The 24,826-nt window shown below is 54.3% G+C and overlaps 2 protein-coding genes across 10 annotated transcripts in view; both read right to left on the reverse strand.

The window, feature by feature from the left end:
* SMARCD1 (SWI/SNF related, matrix associated, actin dependent regulator of chromatin, subfamily d, member 1) overlaps positions 1–861 on the reverse strand; it is a 15,143-nt gene extending 14,282 nt beyond the window's left edge. For all 8 annotated transcript variants that reach the window (XR_006888694.1, XR_006888692.1, XR_006888689.1 and 5 more), the window contains exon 1: positions 553–861. Coding sequence is in view for 2 of the 8 variants with exons in the window: in XM_046662116.1 (XP_046518072.1) it covers positions 553–729 (177 nt within the window). In the remaining 6 variants the exon portion in view is untranslated. The remainder of the gene's footprint in view (positions 1–552) is intronic.
* Positions 862–1,639: 778 nt separating this feature from the next.
* On the reverse strand, positions 1,640–24,826 carry ASIC1 (acid sensing ion channel subunit 1). Of its 2 annotated transcripts, XM_046662068.1 has the most exons (11): positions 24,465–24,826; positions 23,620–23,815; positions 7,501–7,651; positions 6,738–6,865; positions 6,318–6,468; positions 5,877–5,933; positions 5,258–5,411; positions 4,716–4,807; positions 4,135–4,214; positions 3,946–4,050; positions 1,640–3,796 (listed from the first exon to the last, which is right to left on the reverse strand). In XM_046662068.1, the coding sequence occupies exons 1-11, from the start codon at positions 24,824–24,826 to the stop codon at positions 3,692–3,694; spliced, it is 1,581 nt and encodes a 526-aa protein (XP_046518024.1). In that variant the 3' UTR covers positions 1,640–3,691. The 2 variants fall into 2 exon arrangements, with proteins under 2 accessions (XP_046518024.1, XP_046518014.1); XM_046662058.1 differs by lacking the exons at positions 23,620–23,815; positions 24,465–24,826 and adding an exon at positions 10,307–11,086.

Genomic DNA, 24,826 nt, shown 5'->3' on the forward strand with positions numbered 1-24,826 from the left:
GGGGGGGGGGGGGGGGGGGGGGGGGGGGATGCCTGAGTTCTTTGAATGAAACAAGGCTGGGGGTGGAGTGGAGCACAATGGGAGCCGAGCCCTCTGTCTCTTTAAAACATAAATAACTGGAGCTTCCTCTGTTCCAGTTGTGATTCTACAGGAGAATATAGCCCAAAAGCTAAGAGATAATCAGATTATACTCAAATTCTCCCCAGTCTTTCTATCTGACACACTGGAGAGGTCTTCTAATCTCACATTTACTCAGACAGTTCTACATCTTCCGTGTTCCTCTGGGCAGGAGCTGCCCAAACCCTTTCGCACTCCAGCCCTCCTATGCCCACCCCTGGCCCGATTTCATCCCCCGTGGTTCTATACCCTGACTCCCCACGGAAACAATGTCCCTAGAAGCAGGTGGGGATGCTAACTGCCTCCCCCTACCCGGACTCAGGGCTCAAACCCCTCCCAGGGGAGTCCCTCCTACTTCTCCCCCACCCCTGTCACTCCCAGGCCCCCGCTCGGCTCCGCCCCCGGCCCGCGCGCCCCTCCTCCCGCCCCACTCACCGGATAGGCCGCTCCGGGCATCGGGGAGCGGTACAGCCCTTGACCCGGCGCCGGGCCCATTCGCACAGGAGGCCCCGGAGTCCCGCCCGGGCCCAGAGCCGCCGCCGCGCCGGCCCCTCCAGAGGCTCCGGCACCGCCGCTCGGAGCCACAGACTGGAAACCTGCCCGGGCCGCCATCTTCCCCGGAGCCGCTGCTGCAGCTGCACAAAGAACCGGAACCGGAACTCCCCCCGCCCCCCGCGCGCCCCCCGCGCGCCCGCCTGTCCGCCCGGCCGGCCGGCCGGCAAGGGAGGCTCAGGGCACCGAGACTGTGGGCTAGAGGGGGGCGACTAGCGGAAAAGGCGTACTGACCACTCCCTCCCGCCTTCACAGCCCCGGAGGGAAAACCATCGAGACGACCTCGGGGATAGAGAGGCCCTGTGATCGGGCGCCCCCAGGCGACGGGAGGAAGACAAGGACCTGGAAAGTGGACCACAGCCCCAGCCCCAAGGCTCTGATGAGGAGGGTGATGGAGTAACTGCTTCATCTTCGCGCCGTGCGTTTCCAAAGCGCTTTGATTGTTTTTTGTTTCCTTCTCTTACTGCTATAAGCTCGGGGGGCTGAAGAGGAGAACGCACTGTTTATTCTGTTTGACAAACACGAAAGCTGAACTCAGAGAATAAATGACTTGGCAAAGGTCAACTAACAAGTTAGCAGTAAAGTCGAAGCCTAGAATCCAGATCTTGTGGCTCAGCGCAGGACTCATTCCACAGATAAAGTGCCTCAATAACTACCTCACGCTGGAACCTCAACCCAACTTCGTCCCTGAACTTTAACGTAACCTGCTTCCGGATTTTAAATTTATTTTGAATTTTGACTCTGCCCCTCTCCAAAGAATCCTTTGTGCTAGGACTTATCTTTGGGATCTTTGTTGCCTTTGACGACTCCTTCTTTCCCTGCCCAGTGGTTCAAACCATTCTTGGTGTGATGGTCAGCCTGTCCCATCCCAGGATGACCAGAGTCTCCCTGCTCAAGCCTCACTCCTCCCCTGATTGTTTGGCCCCAAGCCAAACTCAGATCTAGGCACTTAGTGGGAAGGCCTAAATGCTATTCAGGTAAGAACGACACTGAAGAGGAGATGGTTCAAACCCAGTTTATTAGACCAGAGGCATGCGTCACTCATAGCCCTGCCTGCTGTTCCCTATCCGTGCACACTGCTTGGCCTTGCTCCTGCTTCCTTCTGGAGAGGTCTGATTTCTAAGGAACTCCTATGAACTGAGAGTTCCCAAAGATCCGATAGCCTCACTCTCCAGCACCAGGCCAATGCACAGGTGACCTACCACAGGTCCTGTTCTGGGGTTGGAGACCAAGAGACAGCTAGGCAGAGAAGGCCTGGGAAGGGGCAGGACTCTGGCCTGGGAGGAGTGCCTGGTGGAGGGGGCATGGCAGGCCCTCTACCTCACTGTTTCTCACTATCATAGGAAGGGAGGGACAGAAGAGCAACCTCCCCTCTACGCCTGTCTCTTTCCTCCCACTACCAAACCGTACCTCACCAGAAAATATAAATGGTGGGCTTGGGTATCAAGTGAGGAAAAGGGCTTGGGTGTCAGGTGAGGAAAGGGGGCTGTGCACCCAGAAGGAGGGAAAGGCCACTGACTGAGGACCTCAGCTTCTGCCTGTCAGCACTGCACTGCTCCAGCTGCAGGAGTTACCAATCGACAGCTCCCTCTGTCTCTGATACCCTTGGCTTAGTGTACAGAGCAGATCTCCATCCCCTGGGTGGGGGTTTCTCTGCAGCAACCCCTTCCCTGGGGAGGCCACTGTCAGCCAGGCAAAGGGCATTGGGGTGGGTGGAGCAGGGGAGGGAATGTTAAGGCTGCAGGGAGGGCAGAGGGTGCCCAGGTTGGGGAAAGAGGGTGAGGCCAGAAAGAGGCAGAGCTTGTGATTCACAGCTTCCTTTATGTCGCCACCGAGACAGTGCGAAGGTTACAATGCGCGTGTCGTCTCCTTGTGCTTCTCAGAGGGATGTGTGTACACAGTACAGACACCAGGGGAGAGAGTCCAACTCTTTATACAGGCGAAGGCATTCAGAGACCAGGGAGGGGTCAGAAACACAGAAAGGGGAACTAAGGGTGGGAAGATGGTTCTTAGAGACAAGAGGGGATGGGGTAGAGACAGACAGAGTTAGGGGAAAGTATATACAGAGATATAGCAATATAGAGTCTGTATTATATAGAAATAGAAAATGCAGATGAGGTTGTTGAGAGAAGCAAATGAAGTTGGGGAAAAGGACTTGGGAGAGTTCCATAAGAAAATTTATGGATGTGGCCCTCTGCAGGGGCCCCTGGGAGAGGGACCAGTGAGGTTAGGCACCAGTGCCCCTCTCCCTGAGCTGGAAGCCAACCAGCTGGATCTTTTATGGGTGGTAGAGGAGGGCTGCCTCTTGGGATTTCTCTCCAGCAGCTCTGGGATGGGGGTGAACTTGTAGGTATCAGGATGTGGCCTACAGCACCAGGGCCACATCTTGTCCCCAACTCTACTTCTTCAGGGGATCTCTCACCCCCACCTCCCAAGAGACTTCACATGGTATATGTAGGGGGGACTAGGGTCTTAGTTCCTGCCTGGAGACTTGGGGTTGGGGGGGGGTCACTGGGCTGAGAGGGTCTCTTAAGGCTGGGGAAGCCCCCCCCACACTAGCCCTCCCCTTCAAGGTACATTCTCTAGTTTGGGGCCAAGTTCTAGACCCCGAGGATTCCCTCCACCCCCCCATGGGAGGGGGCTTTGGTGACTGGTGGCAGCAGAATGTAGTTGGACACTCAGATGACAGACAGCCAGATGGACAGAATTCAGGCTGGGAGCTGACGGAGGCAGCATGGAACAGAGAGGGGCAGCCTGAGGTCACTTGCCCCATTCTCTCTTTTTAGTTTTTCTTTTAGATTAGTTTTGTTAAAAATAAAAAGAATGGGATAGAGGCAGGGAGAGGACTCTATGGTCAAGACTCCTTCCTCACCACAGACAAGAGGAAAGGACTGCCCAGGAGTGGGGGACTGCCTCGGGAGGGGGGAGTGAGTCCCCAGGGCAGATGTGGGGGGCCAGCTGGGGGCCCCCTTGCTCTCCTAGCCCTCCCCATCTAGGCCTTTGGTACAGTGGCCTGCGGGGCTCAGCAGGTAAAGTCCTCAAAAGTGCCTCGGGCCGGATGGTGAGGTAGGATGTTGGCAGCGTACGTCATCCCGGCAGGATGGCCCCGGAGACTCTCACACGGGTTCTGGGGGAACGGCACAGGACAGTCACTGGTTATCGGAAGGACCTCAGGTGGCACTGGGGAGTTGGGGGGGGGGGCAAAGGAGAAAGGGGGGCGAGGGGGGGGGGGGAAGGGGTGGGGCCGGAGGGCGCCCCCCTCTCTCTCTCCCTCACATGTCTTTTGACGTCATCCAGGCTGAGGGCTACGCCTTTGTCCGCGCTGCTTCTTTTGGCCTCCTTCTGGCACTTCGCTCGTCTGCACAGCTTGTGCTTAATGACCTGGGACGGAGGTGGGGTGGAGGGGTGGGCGGACTGGAACCCTGCCCCTCCCATGGCCCCGCCCCCAGCACTGCCTCCGCTTACCTCGTAGGCGTAGTCAAAGAGCTCCAGCACCGTGAGGATGCTGGCCCCGATGAACAGCCCCATCTGGCCCCCAATGTCACCTGCAGGGGGGACAAAGGGAGGTCACCGGGGTCAGGACACCAGGAGAGCTGCAGAGCTCACTGGGACAGGGACAGGCAAGTCCTATTTGCAAAAGGATCAACAGTCTTCATACAGAAGGAGCGCGAAGCAATTCTGGTGGGATTTTTATTTTCTTTATGCGTTTCTGCATTTTTCTACTTTTCTAAAATGAACAAGTATTATTCAGAAAAAAAAAACTGTTTACAAAATACTCCAACACTCTTATTCTCTGGGCAAATTTTCAAGGGCTTCTGAAATAGTCCCCCATTCATGCCCACAGGCCTGTCTCTTCCACTTTGCCCTAAGAGAAAGCTCAGCCCCCTCCTCCACCACATACCCAGACAACAGAGTTTGGAAAAGTCCCCAGGGGACAGCAGGGGAGGAGGAGCTCGTGGCACAGAGGTGAGCAGCCTCCTTTGGGTGGTAGGGTGTTACACCATGCTCATGGCATGGGAAGGGGACAGGTGCCGCCAGCAGCTCACCGAGGAGCCCTGCAATCTCATAGGCCTTCTTCTGCTCAATGGTCTCATAGTTGAGGACTTCAAAGAAAATGTCCAGCACCAGGATGTTCTCCCTGCAAAGGGGTTGGGGAAAGAGACCTAGGTTCAAGTCCCATCTCTGTCCCTTACTACCTAGGTGACCTTAGCAACTTATCCTCTCTGAATATCAGTCTCCATCTCCATAGAATGGGATGTTGATGGGGATACCTGCCTTTTAGGGTTGTTGTGAGGATTAAATGTGATGGCATATATGAAAAGACGCTCAGCACACTGGTAAGTGTGAGGAGGTGATCCCAGTTTCGGCAGTGAGGATGAAGATAGAGGGTCAAGCAAGGAGGAAAGAGAAAAAGGCACTTCCCTTGCTTGTTCTTGTTTGATCTTCCCTCCATGCCCAGCCCAGACTCTTTGCTTGCCTTCCCCATGTTCCCTCCACTTCCTCCAGTCTGCCGGCCCCTATCAAAGCCCACTCATATCCTTCACAGTCCCAGCCCAAGGACGCTGCCCCACCCAGTCAGAGCCCTTACCCTATGTACTGCTCAGACTTGTTGAATTTCTTGGCCAGGTACTTAGCTGATGCTTTGCTGGGGATCTTGACCATGGACAGCTCCTTGCCATAGCGGGTCAGGTTGCAGGGCATTTCACACACACAGTACTCCTGGTCCTTCTCCACCAGGAAGTCTGTGCCCAGTCAGGTGAGAGGCGCCAGTTGAGTGGTGCCCTTCTGCCAGCACCTTCCCAACATGTACATCCCGGCCCTGTCCAAAGGAACCCTGAGCCCCCTTCTCTTTTTATGACTTGTCCTTCACTTCAACCCTGTGCCCACCCTGTGCTGATCCTTGCCCAGCCTTCCCACGGATATTTCTTAACCCTATATTTCATTCCCTCAGGGTCTTCAGGGGTCAACCAGCTGAGGTGCTGATGAGAGAGAGTGAGAGCCCCTCCCAGGTGACCCCTATTCATTTTTCACAGTAGCCTCTAGAGATGCTATTCCCAGCCTTGCTAAAGTCAGACACAGGAGAGTTCAGGTGAAGCTTGATCCAGCCGTTGTTTGAAGCTTCTAGGAGCTTGGTCTGAAACCCCTATGCATATGGCTGGCAGCACCTCCTTCCCTCCCCTAGACGGCCCCAGGACAGGGGCGCTCACCCAGAGCAGGATCCGCACACTCCTTGTACTGCTCTGGAGTGCAGTATGGGGCATCTCCTACAGAGGAGAAAAGACAGTGGTGCAGGGTGGAGATTAAAGGGGTCTTGTAACAGTGGTGGTACCAAAGGCCTAGAAGCTGGAAGCTGGGAGAGGATGGGAGGGTAGGACTAGCCAGCCCCCAGTCTGTCCCGGAGGTGGCCCACCCCACAGTCCCATCCCTCCTGGACCCTTCCCACCTATATGTACCCTCTGGGTACAAGCAAGAATTGAGGTCAGAGCGACAAGAGCCAGATGGGAATGGAATTGGGCTGGAACTGGGGTGGGGAGAAGCCAGCTGGTCTTGCTTCCATGTTGGCAGGAGGATGATAGGCATGGGGAGCTGGTGAGGGGAGGTGCAGGCTGAGGGGCCCCAGGATTGTGTTTGGAGTTTTGGGGCCGGACCTGGCATGTGCACCATGCGGCAGTTACAGTTCTCCACCAGGTAGCGTGTCTCACAGTCGATGCGGCAGGCGGTAATGCTGTAGGAGTCGAAGAAATCCGAGTCCATGGTAACAGCTTTGCAGGTGCCCCAGGGCGGGGGCAGGTAGATGAGCTGCTGGGAGAGGCGGGGAGCTGGGGGGTGTGGGGACTTCTCCCCCAGTTACCTTGATGGACTTCTCTGACAAGACACAGAATTCAGGAGTCCTGCCCCTCTCCCTCCACAGCCTCTGAGGTTACAGAGCATTGCCGTTCACTAGGTCATTCATGCTTCTGACCAGTCAGATTGCTGCCCAGGCCCTGGCTCACCTGTCCCTCCTGTTATTGATTGCCCACCGCTCTATCTTGACCCCTCAGCACCCCAACCTCCCGTGGCCCTCTCACCCGCTGCTCCTGGCAGGACACAAAGGTCTGGAACCCTGGGGCCACGCCAAAGCCCAGCTGGTCAATGAAGGGAGGTTCATCCTGACTGTGGATCTGCACTTTGATGCCTGCTTCGAAGGACGTCTCGTCTATGGGAATGAGGCAGGGGGTGTTGGGAGGGCTTTTGACTCTCTAACTTCCTTCAGAACTGGGGGCATCCTACCTCTCCTGGGAATAAGCACAGCATACACTGGTACTGGGGGGCAGGGGGACAGTCTATGGGGCCCTAGCCCATCCCCAGACTCCTTCTGGGCTCACCAGCCTCATGCTGCCCTGATGACCCCTGCATCCTACACACTTCTTTTCTTACCTGGCTTCGGCTGTGCATCTTGGTATTTCAAATTCATTCTCACTGTCTCAGATGCTCTCCATTTGTCCCCCTCCTTTTCTCCCTTCTCCCCCATCTCTCTCTGCCCCAAGGCCCCTGAGACCAGACAGACGGCAGGCAGTCCAAGAAGAGAGGGAGTTATTTATAGAGCGAGTGGCGGCCACTGATGGAAAGGGATGGCTGGTTACCTTGGAGAGTAACTGAGCCAGGAAGGGGGAGCCAGAGAAATGTGAGTGTGGCAGTCAGGTAGAGTCGAAGATGGAGATGGCGAGATGCTGGGAGGAAGGGAAGAGAGCCCGAGCCCTGCCTCAGGTCCCACAGTGGAGCCCGGGAATCCCCTGGCAGAGGCTGAGGCCTGGAGCCATGGGAAGGGGCCCCCTGAGAGAGGTGACATACCAGTCTCCCCCCAGACAGGCAGGTACTCGTCCTGCTGGATGTCCAGCATGATCTCCAGCCCATTGCCAGTCCCACCCTTCATGGTCTTCAGCCGTGGACGCCCATCTCGGCCCGAGTTGAAGGTGTAGCACTTTCCATACCGTGTGAAGACCTGGTAGGGGCAGAGTGGAGAGCCTGAGAGTCCTGCTGGCATCCCCTACCCACCAAGGGCTGTCCCCAGACCCCCAGCTACTGGAATCTCAACACTCGTCAGGAATTTCTCTTGTGCAGCCCATTTTCCACCGGTCCTCCTTCCCACCCATTTCTGCTCTTCTTCGCCGTGCCGTGTGCCCTGGAAAGCTGATCCCTGTGGCACTCACTGCCTGTGCTTCTTTGCACCTGGGTGGGCTTCAGGTTGGCTTTGGTCAATGGGAGGTATCAGGAGGGAGAGATCAGGGTACTTATCCTTCCCCACCCCTCCCCGCTCTGAGAGTGTTCTGGCAGTGGCTTAGACCCTCTGTGACTACAAATCCTGCCAGGAGGGCTCCCTGCATAGCACTGTTGCCTCCTTGTGCTCTTTCAGCCTGTATGTGACAATTTCCCACTTTTGCTAGGTGCCTCAGGCCCCCTTACTGGTGTCCTTAACTCTGTCCACAGCTCTGTAGACAGTCCTTTTGTTAAAGTCTTTTCAATTAAACTATCCAAATGAAAATTTTTTCCCGCTGGGACTCTGACATATACACCTCCATCACCAAGATCCTATCGCTGCCATGCTTTTGGTCCCTCCTTGGGACCCTCTCCTAAAGCCCAAGCTCCTGGGGCCTTCTGAGACATATCTTCTCCTGGATTTCACTCCAGGACTCTGAAACCCTGCTCTCTCGAAGACCCTCCCCCAAACCAAGCTAAGCTTTTTAATTTCCTCTGGCCATTGGCCCCTTATGTCCCTCATTGTCCCATTATCACCAGAATCTGAAAGTAGACCCAGTTGCCATGCCAAGGAACATGCTTACCCAAGCACCAGCACCTCTGCTCCCAGAATTTGGTACTGAGCATCCAGGGTAGGCATGTTTGGCAATACTTGTGCAGAACTCTGAGAGCCTCAAAGAGATCTCAGCCCTGGTGGCAGTCTCCTCACTCCATGCCCCAGAGCGACCCTTTCACAGCTCTGACTACACAACCACAGAGAAGAGTGAACCAATTCTTTATGGCCCTTTCCCCATGGCTTCTCTGAATGTCTCCAGGCTCCCACAAGTGGGGTAAGTGTGCTGTTTCTATTGCTGGATGGTGACAAAGTTCACAAAGCAAGTCATAAGGTGAGTACAGAAGCCCAGAGAGAGAGACAGAGAGACAGAGCGTCAGGCCAGACTGGAACAGCAGGGGGAGTGCAGGATACTAGGAAATAGGGTTCTTGCCCTCTTCCCTTTTCTAAGAATAGCCTCCTCCTCCCCGTTCCAGAAAAGAAAACACGTGCTCCCCCTCATTTTGTGGGTGAGGTCCAGAGAAGAGGTAGAGAGAGAATTCTGACGACTCCTAACGCCCCAGCTCCACTACCAGGTTTTGTGGCATTCAGCCACAGGCTCCAGGCTGGACACACACCCATGCCCACCCTCCATGGGGGACTGAGGGACTCTAGGTGGCTGAGGTAGGCTGGGAGCTCCAGCCTTGCACTGGCTCCAAAGGCTGTGCTGCTGACCAGCGGACTGCTGCCGCCACCTGGTGGTCCTGTGTGAGAAGTGTCTGCTCTACCCCTAGGTTGAGGGGAAACCAGGTTGACACCTTCCTTGTCGGGTGTTCTTGTATCTCCTGTCTGTCTGAGGCCCAGCTGCCAAAACCTCCAGGTCTTTGTCTGTCTGCAGTCAGTCCATGATGCACTGATATGATAACCCACCTGCTCCTGCACCCAAGAGGAGGTGGGGGACTGAGGGATGGGTGTGTTGGGAGGGAAGGCCTGGCATCTGGCACCTGGAGGGGGCAGAAGAGGAGTCAGGCCAGACAGAACTGGAAGCTGAACTGGAGAGAGGGCAGGGTGCCACTTGGCCCCTCAGCAGGGAAGGTCCTAGACTCAGGAGTGAGACAGCAAGCAGGAGGTCAAGTGTCCCATGAGGTCTTCCCCTGGGAAGAGGGTCCTTGCCACTTAGAGCTGGGGGGTAGAGGGGGAGGATTTAGAGGAGGCCTGTTATTCTCCCTGAGACACACACACACACACACACACACTCTCTCTCTCTCTCTCTCTCTCTCTCTCCTCTCTCTCTCTGTAGGAGAAGCACAGGAAGACCAAGCGAGGATGCAATGAAGTGCCTGCTGTGGGAGCTGCTGACAAGCAGCATGGTGGGGTGGAGGTAGGGGCTGTCCCCACCCCTCCACCTCCCTTCCACACCCTTCTCCTGCACCTCCAGAGACCAACTGGCACCTGCCCCAGCTCCAGTCCAAGGGTGATAGTCAAAATTGTTAAGGCCAGGCACGGGCACCCACCATCAGATGAAAGGTTGACCTCAGAGATGGAGTAAGGTCCTAGGCCCTGCTGGATCACAGGGAGGTCTGGGGAAGGGCTAGAGATGCTGGTGGATATTCAGGGAGACAACAAGGACCTCAGGGCAGCAACTAATTACCAACTTGCACAGATGGATTTCAGGATTCTAACAGGAAGGACAATACTGGCACAGACTGGGGACTAGCAGCCCAGCTCCAGACCTGGGGCTCCCTGAGGCATGTCACAGAGGGTGGGTGGGCGAAGGGCAGGGCAGTCACTAGCCCAGCCCCAGGTGACAGTCAGGGTGAGCCATGTCAGACACTTGGGTTGCTATGCCAGGTATGGGCCCCCACTCACCACTGAGAAGTTGTGAGGGCCGCAGGGCCCCCCGCAGTAGGAGCAGTAGAGCAGCATGTCCTCCAGCCGGTGGCAGGAGCGATTGTAGAAGCGGTGCAGGTTAAAGGGCTCCCCAGAGAAGGCCTCAGGCCCCGGCGGGGCGAGGGGCACCCCGGGGTCATCACTTTCGTCCAGCCCCAGCATGGGGGCCAGGTAGAGCAAGTCGGGGTAGCTGAGCTGGGACAGCCGCACGGCATTGGTGTTGCAGAGGGTGACCGCCGGGAAGGCCAGCTCCGTGGTGGCCACCTCATCTAGCAGAGTCACATGTGGGTAGCTGAGGTAATAAGTAACGCGGTCCCCTACCTGGCACAAGAAGGCACCCAGTGCCAGGACAAAGGCCACTGCCCACAGGGCCTGCCTTGGGCCTGGACCCCCCTCCACGAAGACGTGGCTGGCGCCGTGGAGGGTGCAGCTGTTGGCAAAGGCCACCAAGTCCATGGGTGAATCCCCCTCTCTGGCCTCCTTCCTTGCTGCCTCCTTTTCCTTCTCTTCTTCCTCCTCTTCTGATTCTGAGTTGTCCCGCTGCTGCTGCTGGTGGGGACCCCAAATATCTCCCAAGGGCCCCGGGGCCTCCTCTCTAGAGGAAAATGACACAGAGCAGAAGATCTGGATGGGCATCTTTTCCAGGGGCTTCCTGGCACCAGGGGATTGGCAGGAGAAGGGGTAGGAGATGCGATCTCAGGCAGGGTCCAGCAGGGCCAGCCAGCCAGCCCTTCTGCCAGGTCTCCGCCGCCCAGCTGGCCGTCCTTCCTCGCCAGGGCCTCTGTGGCAGTGTGGCTGAGGTAGGCAGGGCGTGGAGAGGAGGACCAGCCTGCCCTGCCAGGGAGGGCGGGTGGCTGGGCTGATGAATAATTGATGGCAGTGGGAAAGGGAGGCTGAGGGAGAGCAGGGGGGGCCGGAACCCCTTTCCTCTCACCAGCTTCAGCAGGACAGAGAGGGTTGAAGACAGAGTGGACACCCTGGAAAAGCCTAGGGGCTCCTGGTACCCACCTCTGCAGGTGAGATGGGACCTAGCAGAGTCCTTTGCTCCCACTGCCAAGACAACTTCAGCCAACAACAGACCTGCCCCTCCCTCACGACGCTCACACTCGAGCTCTCTCCCATCCTCCAGTCTGCTCCTTAGCAGGTCCCTCAGTCTGCCCATCCCAGTTCTGGGTCCTCTCCCTCACACTTATCTGGTCTAGTCATTCCTCTGAGCCCCCACACTTTCTTGGCCGTCTCTCAGATCTCTAACTCCCCCTGACTCATAATCCCCCCCAATATTTCATTGACCCCCCAATTCTCCCAATTACACCCTTATACCTCAGTTTCCCTGCAAGTATTCCTTTGATCCTCAGTTCCCTTCCAATCACTGTCCTGACCTTGATTTACTTTCAGTTACTTCTTGAACCCCTAACTCCCCTGTAGTCACTCCCTTGACCTCCAATTTCGCTCCAGCCTGTCCCTGACCCCATTTATGCCCCCTCACTCCCCTGACCCTCAGCTCTTCTTCAGGTCAGTTCCCTCCCCCACGCCCTTCCCCTCCTCCACTCCCTTCTGTGGCTTGGGGGGCAGCCCAGGTTCCATTAGCAGAGGTCTCTCACTGACCACAGACTCATTTATGGCCAATTCCCGGCACTGGGGGGAGGGACCCCGTCTCTTGCAGCTGAAAAGCTTCCTGGCAGATCACCACTCCCCCTCCCAGCGTGCCCACTCCCCAAGAGTCCAGGAGAGGAGTTCGACAAATTCTTTGCTGGTGAATGGAAGAAACTGAGATCAGAGCAGAGACAGGGTCCTGGGTCAGGTGAAGAGTGCTGGGAACCAACCTGGGGTACCCTCAAAACATCAGCCTTGCAGACCCCTAGTGCTTCAGTCTCTGAGGCTCCCCTTGCTCCCAATTTATCATTCCCCACCCCCAGCCCCTGGTCCCTCTCTCTGCTCCGATTACTCAGGGCCACTGGTTGAGGAACTTGAGCCACCAGCCAAGTCTCCAGGGCTGAGAAGGTGACCTGAGGGGAGGCGAGGGAGGGAGGGAGGTGAAGCATATTAACCCTTCCTCTGCAGGGCCAGAGGAGGAGCAGGGGAGTTCTGGCAAGTCCACTTGGGCCTTTCCGTTGTTAACCACCTCACAGCCCCAGGCCACATTCCCCCTACCCCTGCTTTTCTCCCCTCGGTCCCTGCTCCCATACATCTTCCCTTCTCTATCTGCATGTAGAGACCCTGGCATGTGTTGGGAATGGGAGGCAGGGTGCCAGGTTCTAGCCAAACTGAATGATGTGGGACCTCTGGCCTCAGCTTTGCTGCCAGGGACACAGAGGCCCCAGAAGAAGAGCAGCCTTTGAGATCTGGCCCCTCTCCATCCTTTGCCATTACCCTCAGACTGGTCTCCTCCTCTTTTGCCTAAACAACAGCCTCCCGACTGATCTCCCTACTCCCCACCTCCCCACAGTTTCTCCCCATCTTCAGTCCATGCTCTGTAATTCTGACCATTCTCCTGCTTGAAGACCTTCTGTCACTCCCCAGTGCTTCTTGGTAAAATTCAATCCCCCTCCAGGAGGACCTATAAGGCCTTTGCAGTTTACTCTCCAGCCTCACCTCCTACCCCTCCACCCCAGTCCAGTGTCCAGTCACCATGGCTGTTTCCCATTCCGCAGACACACTAGGCTCATCCGCAGCTCCATGCCTTCCCTGGACTCCATTAGAGAATTTCGACTCATTTTTCAAGACCCTGCTCACATGTTATCTCCTCCAACAAGCCTCCCCTGACTCCATGGGGCATAGTTAGTACGCACCCAGGGGATGGACTGGAGGTCCAGTTCTGTTCAAGGCCCTTCAGGCATGAATAGTGACCAGTAGCTTCTTGAGGACAGGGATTGTGAGACTGAAAGAGCAGAACTCAGGGACCACGTGGAGAAACAGGAACCAAGAAAGGCCAGGGACACCCAGCACAACCTGAGAAAAGTCACTGCACAGATGAGAGAGACCCATCTTCAGCTATTGTCTTCAGACTTCTCCTGCATGAATTCATGGGTTCCCTTTCAGTGTCCTGTCCCGTATGCATTTTTCTCCTGCCTACTAGACTTCAGCTCTCCCAGGACTTTGCATGCCCCAGGATGTGTTCCAGAGTTGAGTTCCAGACTTGGGTTGGGGGTGGGGCCAGCCTAGGTCAAGGCTTGGCCTGGGGAAGCTGCAGCTGCCCATGCGTTCCACACCCACTAGAGGGCGTTCTTCCCCTCCGGTAAACTACCTGGAAGGGGGAATAGATTGGACTTCCACAAAGGAGAAACTAAGGCAGGAGAAGCTTCCAGTGTGGAGCCTCACCAGAGAAAGGGCATGCACGAACAGAGCAGCTTCAGAGGACAGCAGATCTGGTACGGCTGGACACTTCTTCCTCCACACCAACACAAAGACCCACACTGTACACCTACACATCACTGCACACAGACGCACAGCCCTCTTGTGGGGCAACAAAGACACACACACCCCCAACTGTACTTCCTCCCTCCTCCATCCTCTAACATTCTCTCCAACCTCATCTCATTCCAGTAGACAAATCCAAATTTTTCAGAGTAATGGGGAGGTGAGGACAGTATCAAGCAACACACACAGACCCCTAAGCATACACAGAGAGCTCCAAGAGAAGGACCCAAGCAGACACACATGCAGAACAACACCGAATTCTGAACCCTCTGCCCAAGGATGCGACCCTTCCCACGTCACTCCCTACCCACTACCTCTCTTAAGCTGTGTGGTTTCTGACTTTCTCTACATGTCTGTCTCAACATTCATACTCAACATCCTTAAATGGACCTGCACCTGGCAGCCCCACTGTTTTCCTGGTCAACTTGCTCTCCCTGATGATTACTGCAAAATTCTCCACTCTTCTCAAACAGCCACCCTTCCTAGCCCCACTCTCACCCTCAGGAGATGACCTTGCCTCCTGCTTCACAGAGAAGATAGAAGCTTCAGACAAGATCTCCCTCTTCCTCTGGGTACCACCCCCCAGAGGGGAACCACCCCTCACATCTGTGGAATGGTTCACGCTTTTCAACTGATAGCTCATGGCATTCTTATACAATCCAGAGAAACAGCAGGTTTGAGTAATTTCACCCTCATTTGACAAATGAGGAAACTGAGGCACAGTGACCTATTCAAGACTCACGGAGAGCAGGCAGTGGGCTTGAGACTAGAATTAGGTTATCCCTCTCCAAATCCCTTCCTCCTCCTTCATTCTCTCACTTACTCATCAAATATCTTCTGAGCATTTGTGTGCTGAGGACGCATGGAGAACAGATAAAGGACCAGGATCCTGCCCTTGTGGAACTTACTGGCTAATGGGGGAGACAGGCATCTGTTTTGAAAAATTGCAAAAATAAATATTTAGTTACAAACTATGATAAGTGCTACGAAAAAATAATGGTTCTATGGGGATGAATGACAGTGGGATCTGATCCAGACTGGGGAATCACAGTTTATCCGAGGAAGTGATGTTTGAATTGCCATCTAAAGAATAAGGAGGAGTAATTAGGTAAAGGTCTGCAGGTGTGTGGATGGGGGATAGTATGCCAGAGAACAGAGTTGGCACAAAGACCCCAAGGGAAGAGAACTGAGACGAGGAGGATGTAGTGGAGAGCAGGGTAAGAACAGGCTGGAGAAGGGGGCAGGACCCAGACCCCTCAGGACCTTGAAAGCCACAGCAAGGATTCTGGTCCAAGGACAATGGGAGACTCCCCATGGAAGGATTTCAAGTGATCAGAGCAGTGTTTTGAAGAGCCCACTCTGGAAGAGCCAGAGGGGTTAGTGGAAGACCCATTAAGAAGCCATTGTCCTGGTCTAGGTGAGACCTGGAGCGGCGGGGCGGCTTGGAACAGGGTGATAGAGTGGAGATGTTTAGGAGGCAATGTTGGCAGATCCTATTAGGGAGATGAGGGAGATGGAGTGTCAGGGATGATTGCATCCCTAGGTTGCATAAGTGGGTGAATGGTGGGGTTGCTCACTAGATCAGGAACATAAGTCAAAGACCAGTTTGGGAGGTAAATGATGAATTTGGCTTTGCACCTGCTGGTTTTTTTGAGCCTTGGTGACATTGAAGTGGAAATGTTAAGTGGGAAATTGGCCATAGGGGCTGATGCTAAGAGGAGAGCACTGGGCTGAGATATACATTTGGCAGTTGTCAGTGTGTAGATGGTAACCGAAGTCACGAGTGAAGATGAGACTGCCTAAGAATAGAATATAAAGTTAAAAAAAAAAAGATAGAACAAAGGCCTGATTTGGCAGTATCCACTAAAGCTAAACAGAACCCTAACCTATGACTTAACCACAGCTCCTAGTTCTATACCCAAGAGAAATGAGGGCATATGTCAACCAAAGACATGAGCAAGGATGTTCAGAGTAGGTTTACTTAGAATCACCAAAAACTAGTAACAACCCAAATGTCTAGCAAGAGTAGAATGGATAAATAAATTGTGGCATATTTATATAATGAGATACTACACAATTGAAAAAAAACTACCTAGTGCCACACACAACATTGAGACTGAATCTCACAGACATAATCATAAGCAAAAAGAGACAGACACAAAAGTGTATTTACTGTATGGAGAATACATATATGCTAGGAAGTTCAAGAACAGGTGAAACTTATCTATATTGACAGAAGTCAGAATACTGGTTAACTCTTGTGGGGTTGTATTGGCTAGGAAAGGGCCTAAAGGAACTTTCTGGAGTGCTAGAAATGTTGTACACTTTCATACCAATCTAAATACATATCAATGTAATATAAAAAATATTACATTGTAAGATACACCAATGTAAAAATATATTAATGAAAAATTCATCAAGTTGTACCATTAAATCATACCCTCATGATTTAAAAGAAGAGGAAAGCTTGGGATTGAGACTTGAGTAGTGCCAACATTTAATGGCCAAGTAGAAGAGAATGAACTGGCAAAGACACAGAGAAGGGTTGGCTAGACAAAGGAGGAAAAATCAAGAGAGTTCAGTTGTTAGAAAAGAGAATAGTTCAAAAGAGAGGTGGTGGTCAACCATTTTGAATGTTTTTGAGATCAAGGGTAAAAAGTGTCTGTGGGATTTGGCAACATAGAGGTCGCTAGCAGCCTCAGCTAGCACCATTTTGGTGGAGTGCTGGGGACAGGGGAAGAAGGCAGCCTGGAATGGATTAGAGAGTGAGTGAGAGATGAGAAAATAGAGACAGTGGGATATATACAAGAATTTCGTCTGTGAAAGGACGCAGAGAGAGTGGGGGAGCTGGAGGGTCTTGTGGAGTTGAAAGACCTTTTTTTGGTTTTTACTTTAACCTAAAGTCTGATACATAGAAAGTGCTCAATAAATGTTAGCTGTCATTAAAGCCAAGTATTTTAAGATGGGAGAATCTTAAGCATGTTTCCGTGTCAATGGGAAGGTTCCACTAGAGAGAGACTGACTGTAGAGGAGGGAGAGGCAGAATCTTTAGCTAAAATTCCTATAAAGATAGAAGGAGATCAGACGGAAAGAATAGGTGGAGATTTCAGCCTAGATAAGATGGATGTTCCCCTCTGGGGGGTGGTACCCAGAGGAAGAGGGAGATCTTGTCTGAAGCTTCTATCTTCTCTGTGAAGCAGGAGGCAAGGTCATCTCCTGAGGGTGAGAGTGGGGCTAGGAAGGGTGGCTGTTTGAGAAGAGTGGAGAATTTTGCAGTAATCATCAGGGAGAGCAAGTTGACCAGGAAAACAGTGGGGCTGCCAGGTTCAGGTCCATTTAAGGATGTTGAGTATGAACGTGGTGTGATTCCAAGCTGGCCTGTTGTGTGACTTCCTCTGATAGAGCTGCAGCCCTGGAGGCACCCTGAGGAAAGCCAGTGGTGGGTCGGTCTAAGGTTGGGACTTAGCCAAATGGTGCAATGAAAAGGCAGAGGAGTCAAAAGACTTGGAGGACTCAACCTGAGACTGGGATTCCTCCTCCTTTGCACCCTTTCTTTCCCTTCCTGCCTCACCATACTGCTTCTTTACAGGGCACAGGGAGGTGGGGAGCCCAGAGCACCCTCCTCCACCACATACACTCTGGCTCCTACAGTCACGCACAAAAAGCCTGGACTTAGAAGATCTGAAGTCAAGGTCCCACTCTGTCATTTACCATCTGTGTGACCTCAGGCAAGTCATTCAACGCCTCTGAGCCTCAGTTTCCTCATCTTTCAAATGAAGACATTAACATCTTCCTGCCTCCCAGAATCACGAGGATCAGAAGAACTGAAGTAAAGGGAATTTGTAAATTGCAAAGCGCGACTGAAAGAGATGATTAATTTTGCTGGTATGTGCTCCGAATGCGACCAGAGGTTTGCCCGCACACAAGCTCTCTCCCACAGCCACACAAAGCTGCACATCCGCAATGTCCACTTCACACCCCACGCTACATCCACTCTCAGACTCTCAGACGCACACAGGGAGGTGCACATGTGCGCTTGCACACCTGGGGCACACATGCAGTGAGTGTGTCATGAGGAAGGCTGAGTTGGCTGCTGTCCATGGTCAAGACTACTGCAGCAGTTTCTTCCTGAGGGATGTGCCCAGCCTGGCATGATGATGCAACACACCGATTAGAGACACACAACGCTAAGCTACACAGGCCCCCAAGACTGTCAGCCGTATCGAGGGGGCACAGGTGAGAGGGGTGAGAAAGGGTTTTCTTTCCAAGAACTCACAGGAGCTCAGAAAAATCACAACTCGCCCTCCCTCTCCCTCAGGAGTGGCTTTGGAGAGCCTGGGGTGGTGGACTCTCTGTCCTTACAGTTTCTTAAGGGAACTTCCCTTCAAGGTGAATGCACAGCAGTTTCAGGCTCATTTTAAAATTTTCCAGGAGGAAGAGGAAGGCAATGCGTCCAGGAAGGTTGGTACCGCACATCCATTCTACACATGGGCCAGCATGGGCTTAGCCAGAGTCTCAGAGGCTGAAGGAGGGGCTGCCCCTCAGCAAAGAACAATTTCACGATCCACTTAGAGCCCCTTTCCTCACAGGAAATTGGCCCTAGAAGCTGAGAAATGGAGCCAGGTGAAACTACGCCCAAAATAGAACCCAGGAGTCCCAATGCCTAGCCTCATCCTCCACACCAACTATGCACCACTGCTCATCCTTGCTGCTTCCTTCGCAGTTTTGCCCCCCAGAATCCCCAAACAAGGGTCCTGACTGGAAGGTTCTCAGCCAGAGGGTAGAGGCTCCTGGAGCAGCCACCTCAGACACACAGTGAGGGAGGACTTGTGCCTGGGGGGCCTGGCCAAAGGCAGGCAATGACCCTTGCTGGGAAGAACTGGGCTGGTCATCAGCTAGGGGAGGATGGGGTGGGAGACACCACACAGTCTATAAAACTGGAGTTTCTGAATAGCTGAGCTGGGCTGGGGAGATTGGAAGGACTCCACCTAGATATCGAGGGTCCTCTCATCCCTGGCACATTGCTCCTCGCTCCAAAGCCCTATGGCTTCCTTTAGTACCACCCCACCTTCTCAGCTCTGAGCCTCCCTGGGTACTGCATTTAACTATAAGCTCCCTGAGGCCAGGGACAGGGTCTGCCTGGTCACCACTGCCCTCTGGCACCCAGCACGGGGCTCTGCCTGTCTCTGTCACAGGAATGAATCTAGTGGACTTGACGCTCCCCAACCCATCTCCTTGTTCCTAATATTCCATCTCCCTCACCATCCCCCCAGAATTGAAGCTGCTTTCCACAAAGTTGAAGCCAGCTCAGAAGCAACCTCCACCCACAGCAGAAACAGTCCGGCCTCTCTGTGGGCCTCCCCTCTGCTTCCTGGACTCACACCAGGTGAGGAAGGAGGGAGGCCCATGGGGTGGAGGCTGCCGCCTCCCCACCCCTCCGCTTCCTGCTCTGCCCCCAGAGGCACCAAGTTACTTACATCAATTTACTTTAGCCAACAGCCGGGAGATCAATTAACTTAGAGTAGCCTCTTAGCTGACGGCACCCAGGGAGAGGGGTGGAGTCAGAAACGGCAGGGGGGGAGAGAGCAAAGTAAGTTACTTAGAGGATGTGTGTGTTTGTGTTTGTGGTGTTTGTGAGGGAGTGGGGCGGGGAGAGGAAGAGAGAGAGGGAGAGGGAGAGAGAGCACGAGCCCAACCCAGGGTCCCCTGGATTCTTGCTCCTGGCTCTACTCTAGTCTCCTGTCTCCAACCTCATGCACTTCTGAGGGAGGGAGAGACAGGCAGGAGAGGCTGGAGGAGGTATCTAAGAACCCCTGGTGGGAGTGCCCCTCCTCCAAAGTTAACCTCTCCACTAAAGCCTGCCCGGTCCCTCTGCGATCCATGTGTGCTCCCCTGTCAGCGCCCCGCTGCCCTCCACACACATAGAGCCTGGGCCTCTGGCTATGGTGGCCCGTGACCATCGTTTCTCCCTGCATAGAGGTCTGGGCAGCCTTTTCCCTCAGGAGCCCCTCCATTCCCTGCCTAGTTGAAGGAACAGAGCCAAGTAGTAAGGTCAGCCCTCCCCAGACACTCTTGGTCTGAGCTCTGTGGGGTAAGGTGGGGGCAGGCGTGAAGGGTGTCAGTAAAGGGGCCGACCCTGGGGACAAGGAAGCTCCCATCCTAGTCCTGGCCCTCCCTGGGACATGCCTGCCTTAAGGCTCTGCTCTGCTTGCTTGAAGATGACCTCTCCCTCCTTGCTCTGGATCCCAGGATCACCCACCTACACCCACCTCTCATATCAGCATCTCACCCCCCCAGGTGCTCCAGAGGATTCCTGTCCCCCTCCACAACCTTGGGGGGATTTCTGTGCCCACCCCCCTCACTCTACCTCTCCTCTGGGGGATTCCTGCCTCCTCTCCAGGGTCCCTGGGGATTCCTGTGGGCCCCTCAGCGATTCCTATTCCCCTATCCCTTGTCCCAGAATTCCAACCCCTCCTGAGAAAGAATACCATCCCCACTGTACCCCCATCCCCTGCCGCCCCAGGATTTCTATTCTCTGCCCTCCCTTTCCTTCTCTTCCAGGGTCCAGAAATGAATTCCTGCCTCTCTCTCCCCCAAGAAAAAGCTCTGGGTCTCAGCTGGAGGACGGGGGTGGCATAGGGCAGATCGGGCAACCATCTGCCAGCCCCCTCCCCTTGGTGCTGTTCAGCATTCCAGCCACATCGGGGCTCCCACTGCCAGGGACAGATAAGGTGCAGCTGGAGGCTAGCACCAGCTGCGCTGTGCTCACTCTCCCGGCCCCCACCCAGACACCGGCAGACAGCTGCACCCCTGGCCCTCCTCCACAGAACCCTTGCCCTGCCTTGGCCTGGCTGGCCTTGAGGTGGGGTGGGAGAGTGGAGCCTCAGACCCTGTTGCCCTGGCAACCAAGCACCCCACTGTGAAGAAGAAGAGGGGGCTTTGCGGGAGGGTCTTTGGTTGCTCTTTTGGTAGCTCAGGAGAGAGCCGCTGAGGCCTACTCCGTCCCACTGCCCTCTGCCTCTCCAGGCCCAAAGGCTTTCCAAATCAGTTTCTCCCAGATTTAGCCCGGGTTCCCCATATTCATCCCCACTCTCCCAAGCTGACGCAGCCACAGCCGGGGAATGGACCTTGTCCAACTCTCTGTGACCACCAGTCCCTCCCCTGAGGTGGAGGTGGCCTCCGAAGCACATCTGGGGGGAATGCTTGTCACTGCAGACTCCCACCAGTGGGGCCGGGGACTTTGAGGGACCTGTGTGCCCTTTCCATGGCCCCTGAATTGTCCTCCAGGGGCAGGGTTCTTATTGTTGCATGAGGGTTGCCCTGGGAACCCCGCAGAAGCATTCCCATGTGCCTGTGCACACTAGACTTTCCAAATACCCTGAGGCAGGGCTTGGACCCCCAGTTAGGAACCTCTGCTCTTGAGGTGGCAGAAGATGCCAATATGGGCTCCCTGAGCTCGGACCCGATAGACAGATGTTTTCCGTCAGCGCCACATCTGCACTGATACACACCTCTTGGCCTAGCAGAGAATGGCAAAGATGGGCAGGCAGATGTTAACCAGGAGACCAAGGAGAGAAGAGAGAAGGTGGAGCATCAGGCAGGGAGTGCCTGCACCCCTTAGGAGCAGGGAGCTGGAGGAAAGTGCCAGAGCCCTTCTCCTCCAGGGAGATGCCAGACATGGACTCACAACCCAACTCCTATCTGTGTAGGAACATCCCTACGGGCAGAAGTGGTAGAATTCATGACCTGGAAAGGGGCCAGCAGTGACGCCAACCAGAGAGGGTAGAAGAGGTTTGGGTCCAGCCAGATTCAGGGTCAGGTCTCTGACATGGGCTCAGAAACAGCAAAAACCTGGTCTGCCCCAACAACCCAGAAACAAGAAGTGCCAGTGTTGGGCCTGCAGGCTACTGGCCTGTTTATCTCTCCCTCTCTCCCCCCAGCAAGAGGAAGAACTCTGATTGCTCCAGAACTTTGTGAACCAATCATATCTCTGTTTGACTGCTTAGAATTGTCCCCTCAAGAAACACGGACCAATTACATTTCAGTATCTCCATTTCCATAAGCCAAACAGGTCTTAACATCACTGCTTAGAACCCTTCTGGACACAAGGGACAAATGGAGCCTCAACTGAACACTTTCTATTGACTAATTATACCCCCATGTTATACCTTAGCACCTTCCAGGTTGACAAGCAAAGCCCTGCCTCATCCAACACTAAAAACCATCCAGACTGATGGGTCTATCCAGACTAAAGACTCTGTCTTTCTTGGTGCTCCCTTCTGCTTGTGTGTTGGGTATGCTGGAGGGAAGAGGGTTCTGCTTTTCCCTTCTAGTGTCACTATAGTTCTACTACTTTGGGGAACAGGCTCTGGGTAATCCAGGACCCTCGTGTTTGAAGAAGGAAGGGAGAGAAGGAAGTGGTTCTTACAGCAGGCTAAGCTCCCTATTAGTTTGGCTCAGAAAGGAGTGTGGTCCTGTCCAGGAGGATTGACAAAGGCTCATGAAACCAGTCTGCAGAGCAGGGCTGAAAGAGATTGGAAGTCTTGAGTAACTTCAGCAGGAAAAAACAAGCATGACCATGGCTCCAAGCTTTCTACACAAACAAATGTAGTTCATGCTCCCATACTGTTAGGAGGAAGCAAGCAAGTGGGAGAGAAAACGGGCAGGAAGAAAAGAGAGGATCAGAGAGTAGAGAATTGGGGGCAGGTGTGGAGAGCAAGGGGACCCTAGGGGAGAATGGGTTTTCAAAGAGTAATGGCTGGAATTGGAAGTGGACACGATGACTCCAGGGTCAGCAATATTAACAAAAAGAGTACACTGCATTGGGACTTGATGAGACATAAGTTCTAATCCTGAATCTGTCACTAATCAGCTATGTGAGCTCGGGCAACTCATTCTACCTCTGTGTCTCAGTTTGTGAATTTGTAAAAGAGATAATATTGCTATTTATCCAGGGGATTGAAGGAGAGCCGAGGAAGCATTCTGAAGAGTTCCAAGCATCGTACTCTCATTTGGCGTTTTTTTTTCATACACGGCTCCAGGTCCTTTGGTCCCTTTCCAGCCTCTGATCCCAACCCCTCAGGAACCTGCATGACTTACCCAAGATCACTTGACACGTGAGATGCCAGTCAGTTCCGCTAACTCTCCCTGGGGTGCTGACTTTGAGGTAGCCCCCTCTGTGGGGGGGGGGGTGTGTCTGTGGGGATCTCCATTTTAAGAAGGAAAGGGACCTCCATTTCTGCCATGACTGTATACCCCAAATCATCTCCCCTTCCTCAGCTCCTGGCTCTGTGACTCTTGCTGGCAAAGGGGAAACTCAACTGCACAGTGTACGTACATACGTGTGTGTGTGGCACAGAGAGAATTACCTGTCTGGGTATTTAAGAGAAAGCTTCCCTTACTTCCCATAGTGTGGCCAAACTTTAATTCAAATCACCTGGGGATCTTGTTAAACTGCAGATCCTGATTCAGTAGGTCTGGAAAGTGGGGTGACGAAGTTCTGCATTTCTTTCAAGCTCCCAAGGCTGCAGCTTACTTATCACCACCCCTGATTTTGACACCTGTGGCCCAGAAGGTACGCTTGATGGGGTGAGGGCCATGCCAGGCTACGTGTGTGTATGTGTACGCATCTGTGTCTTGTGTGCTATGGGCTCTCTTTCATGCCATCATGGACACAACGCTGAGGCTCAGGCCATCACACAGAGCAAAAGTGCCCCTGTGCTGAACAAAGTCCCCTCCTGCCAGAAGCAAACCCCAGGGACACACAGGATCCTCTCCCAGAGTAGCAAGCATGATGAGAAGCCTGCCTGCTCCCGAGGTCTCCTCCTCCTCTGGGGGTCGGGCTGACGCATGCCCCACATCAGGGCATCACTCACCACCTTGAAGTCTTCAGCGCTGCAGACCTCCCCCCGGAAGTGGCAGGAGAGCAGCATGTCTCGAATGTCGTGCCCGGCGCGGTCGTAGAACTCGCGCATATTGAAGGGCTTGGGCTTGAAGCTGCGGAAGTTGGCCTTGTCCTGTAGTATCTCCAGCTGCTTTTCATCTGCCATCTGTGTGTCCGGTATCTCATACCTGGAGCCCGGGGGTGAGCAGTGCATGGATCAGCATGACCTGATCCATTTGGCCTCCAGTGTCCCATACTCAATCTCGGGGGGGAGGAGAGGGAGGGCAGCATCCAGCCCTGGGGATCAAGCCTGGGCATAGGCACAGAAGGAGACCTGGGTGTGTCCAGAGGACCTGCCCCATGGGGTTGAGAAGACAGAAAGATCGGCAGTGGCTACCCGGGGGCTGGGCATCTCAGCACATGGGGAAGGGTGGGGTGGACAGAGAGATCAAGGCAGGAGCCGTGGCTTTTACGCTATAGTCTCTACCCTTTAAACATGGTCTGCCCCCACCTCCAAGTGAGGAGAAGATCAAGATAGAATGATAGGAGGGTGGGCAGTCACTCCAGAGAGGGTGACGATGTCTCCCAGCTCAAGCTGGGTAGGGGTAGAGCTGTTTTGGACTATGCTGAGATCAGAGATTGGGTGCCTTTAAATGAGTGCTCAGCTTTATCCAAATACCTTTGCCGTGAGTGGCAGGTTTGGGGGGGTGGGCTGGAGGGCACGGTTGTCTGGGCTTTAAGGTGGGATAGAGAGGCAAACACCCTGATGGGGTGTCTGGGAGCTGAGATGCACACAAGTCTAGGAGTCCGGCTGGAGGATGGGTGGGAGCCACCCACCTGTTGTTGAGCAGGGCCAGCAGCTCCCCAGCATGGTACAGGTCATTCTTGGAGACTTGGCTAAAGCGGAACTCGTTGAGGTTGCACAGCGTGACGGCGGGGAAGGTGAGCTGGGAGGCAGCCACCTCATCGAGCTTGGTGACGTGGTGGTAGTGGAAGTAGTACTGCACACGCTCAGTGCACACACACAGCAGCACAGCCAGTGAGCCCAGGAAGCACAGGGCCCAGAGCGCCCGCTTCAGAGACAGTCGCTCGTAGGAGAAGATGTGGGCCAGGCCGTGCAGCGTGGAGCTGCTGGCGAAGGCCTGGATGCTCACCGGCTGGACGCCACCCACTTCCTCCTCCTCGGCCTTCAGTTCCAT

This window comes from Equus quagga, chromosome 1 (assembly GCF_021613505.1).
Source record: "Equus quagga isolate Etosha38 chromosome 1, UCLA_HA_Equagga_1.0, whole genome shotgun sequence".
NCBI lineage: Eukaryota > Metazoa > Chordata > Mammalia > Perissodactyla > Equidae > Equus > Equus quagga.

Excerpts from the sequence above, each read along its gene's own strand:
- ASIC1 (XM_046662058.1), bottom strand. The coding sequence starts at position 10,963 with ATGCCCATCCAGATCTTCTGCTCTGTGTCATTTTCCTCTAGAGAGGAG. Across the intron at positions 6,866-7,500 it reads GCCTGTCTGGGGGGAGACTG|ACGAGACGTCCTTCGAAGCA; the intron begins GTATGTCACCTC and ends TCATTCCCATAG. Across the intron at positions 5,934-6,317 it reads CCGCATGGTGCACATGCCAG|GAGATGCCCCATACTGCACT; the intron begins GTCCGGCCCCAA and ends TCTCCTCTGTAG.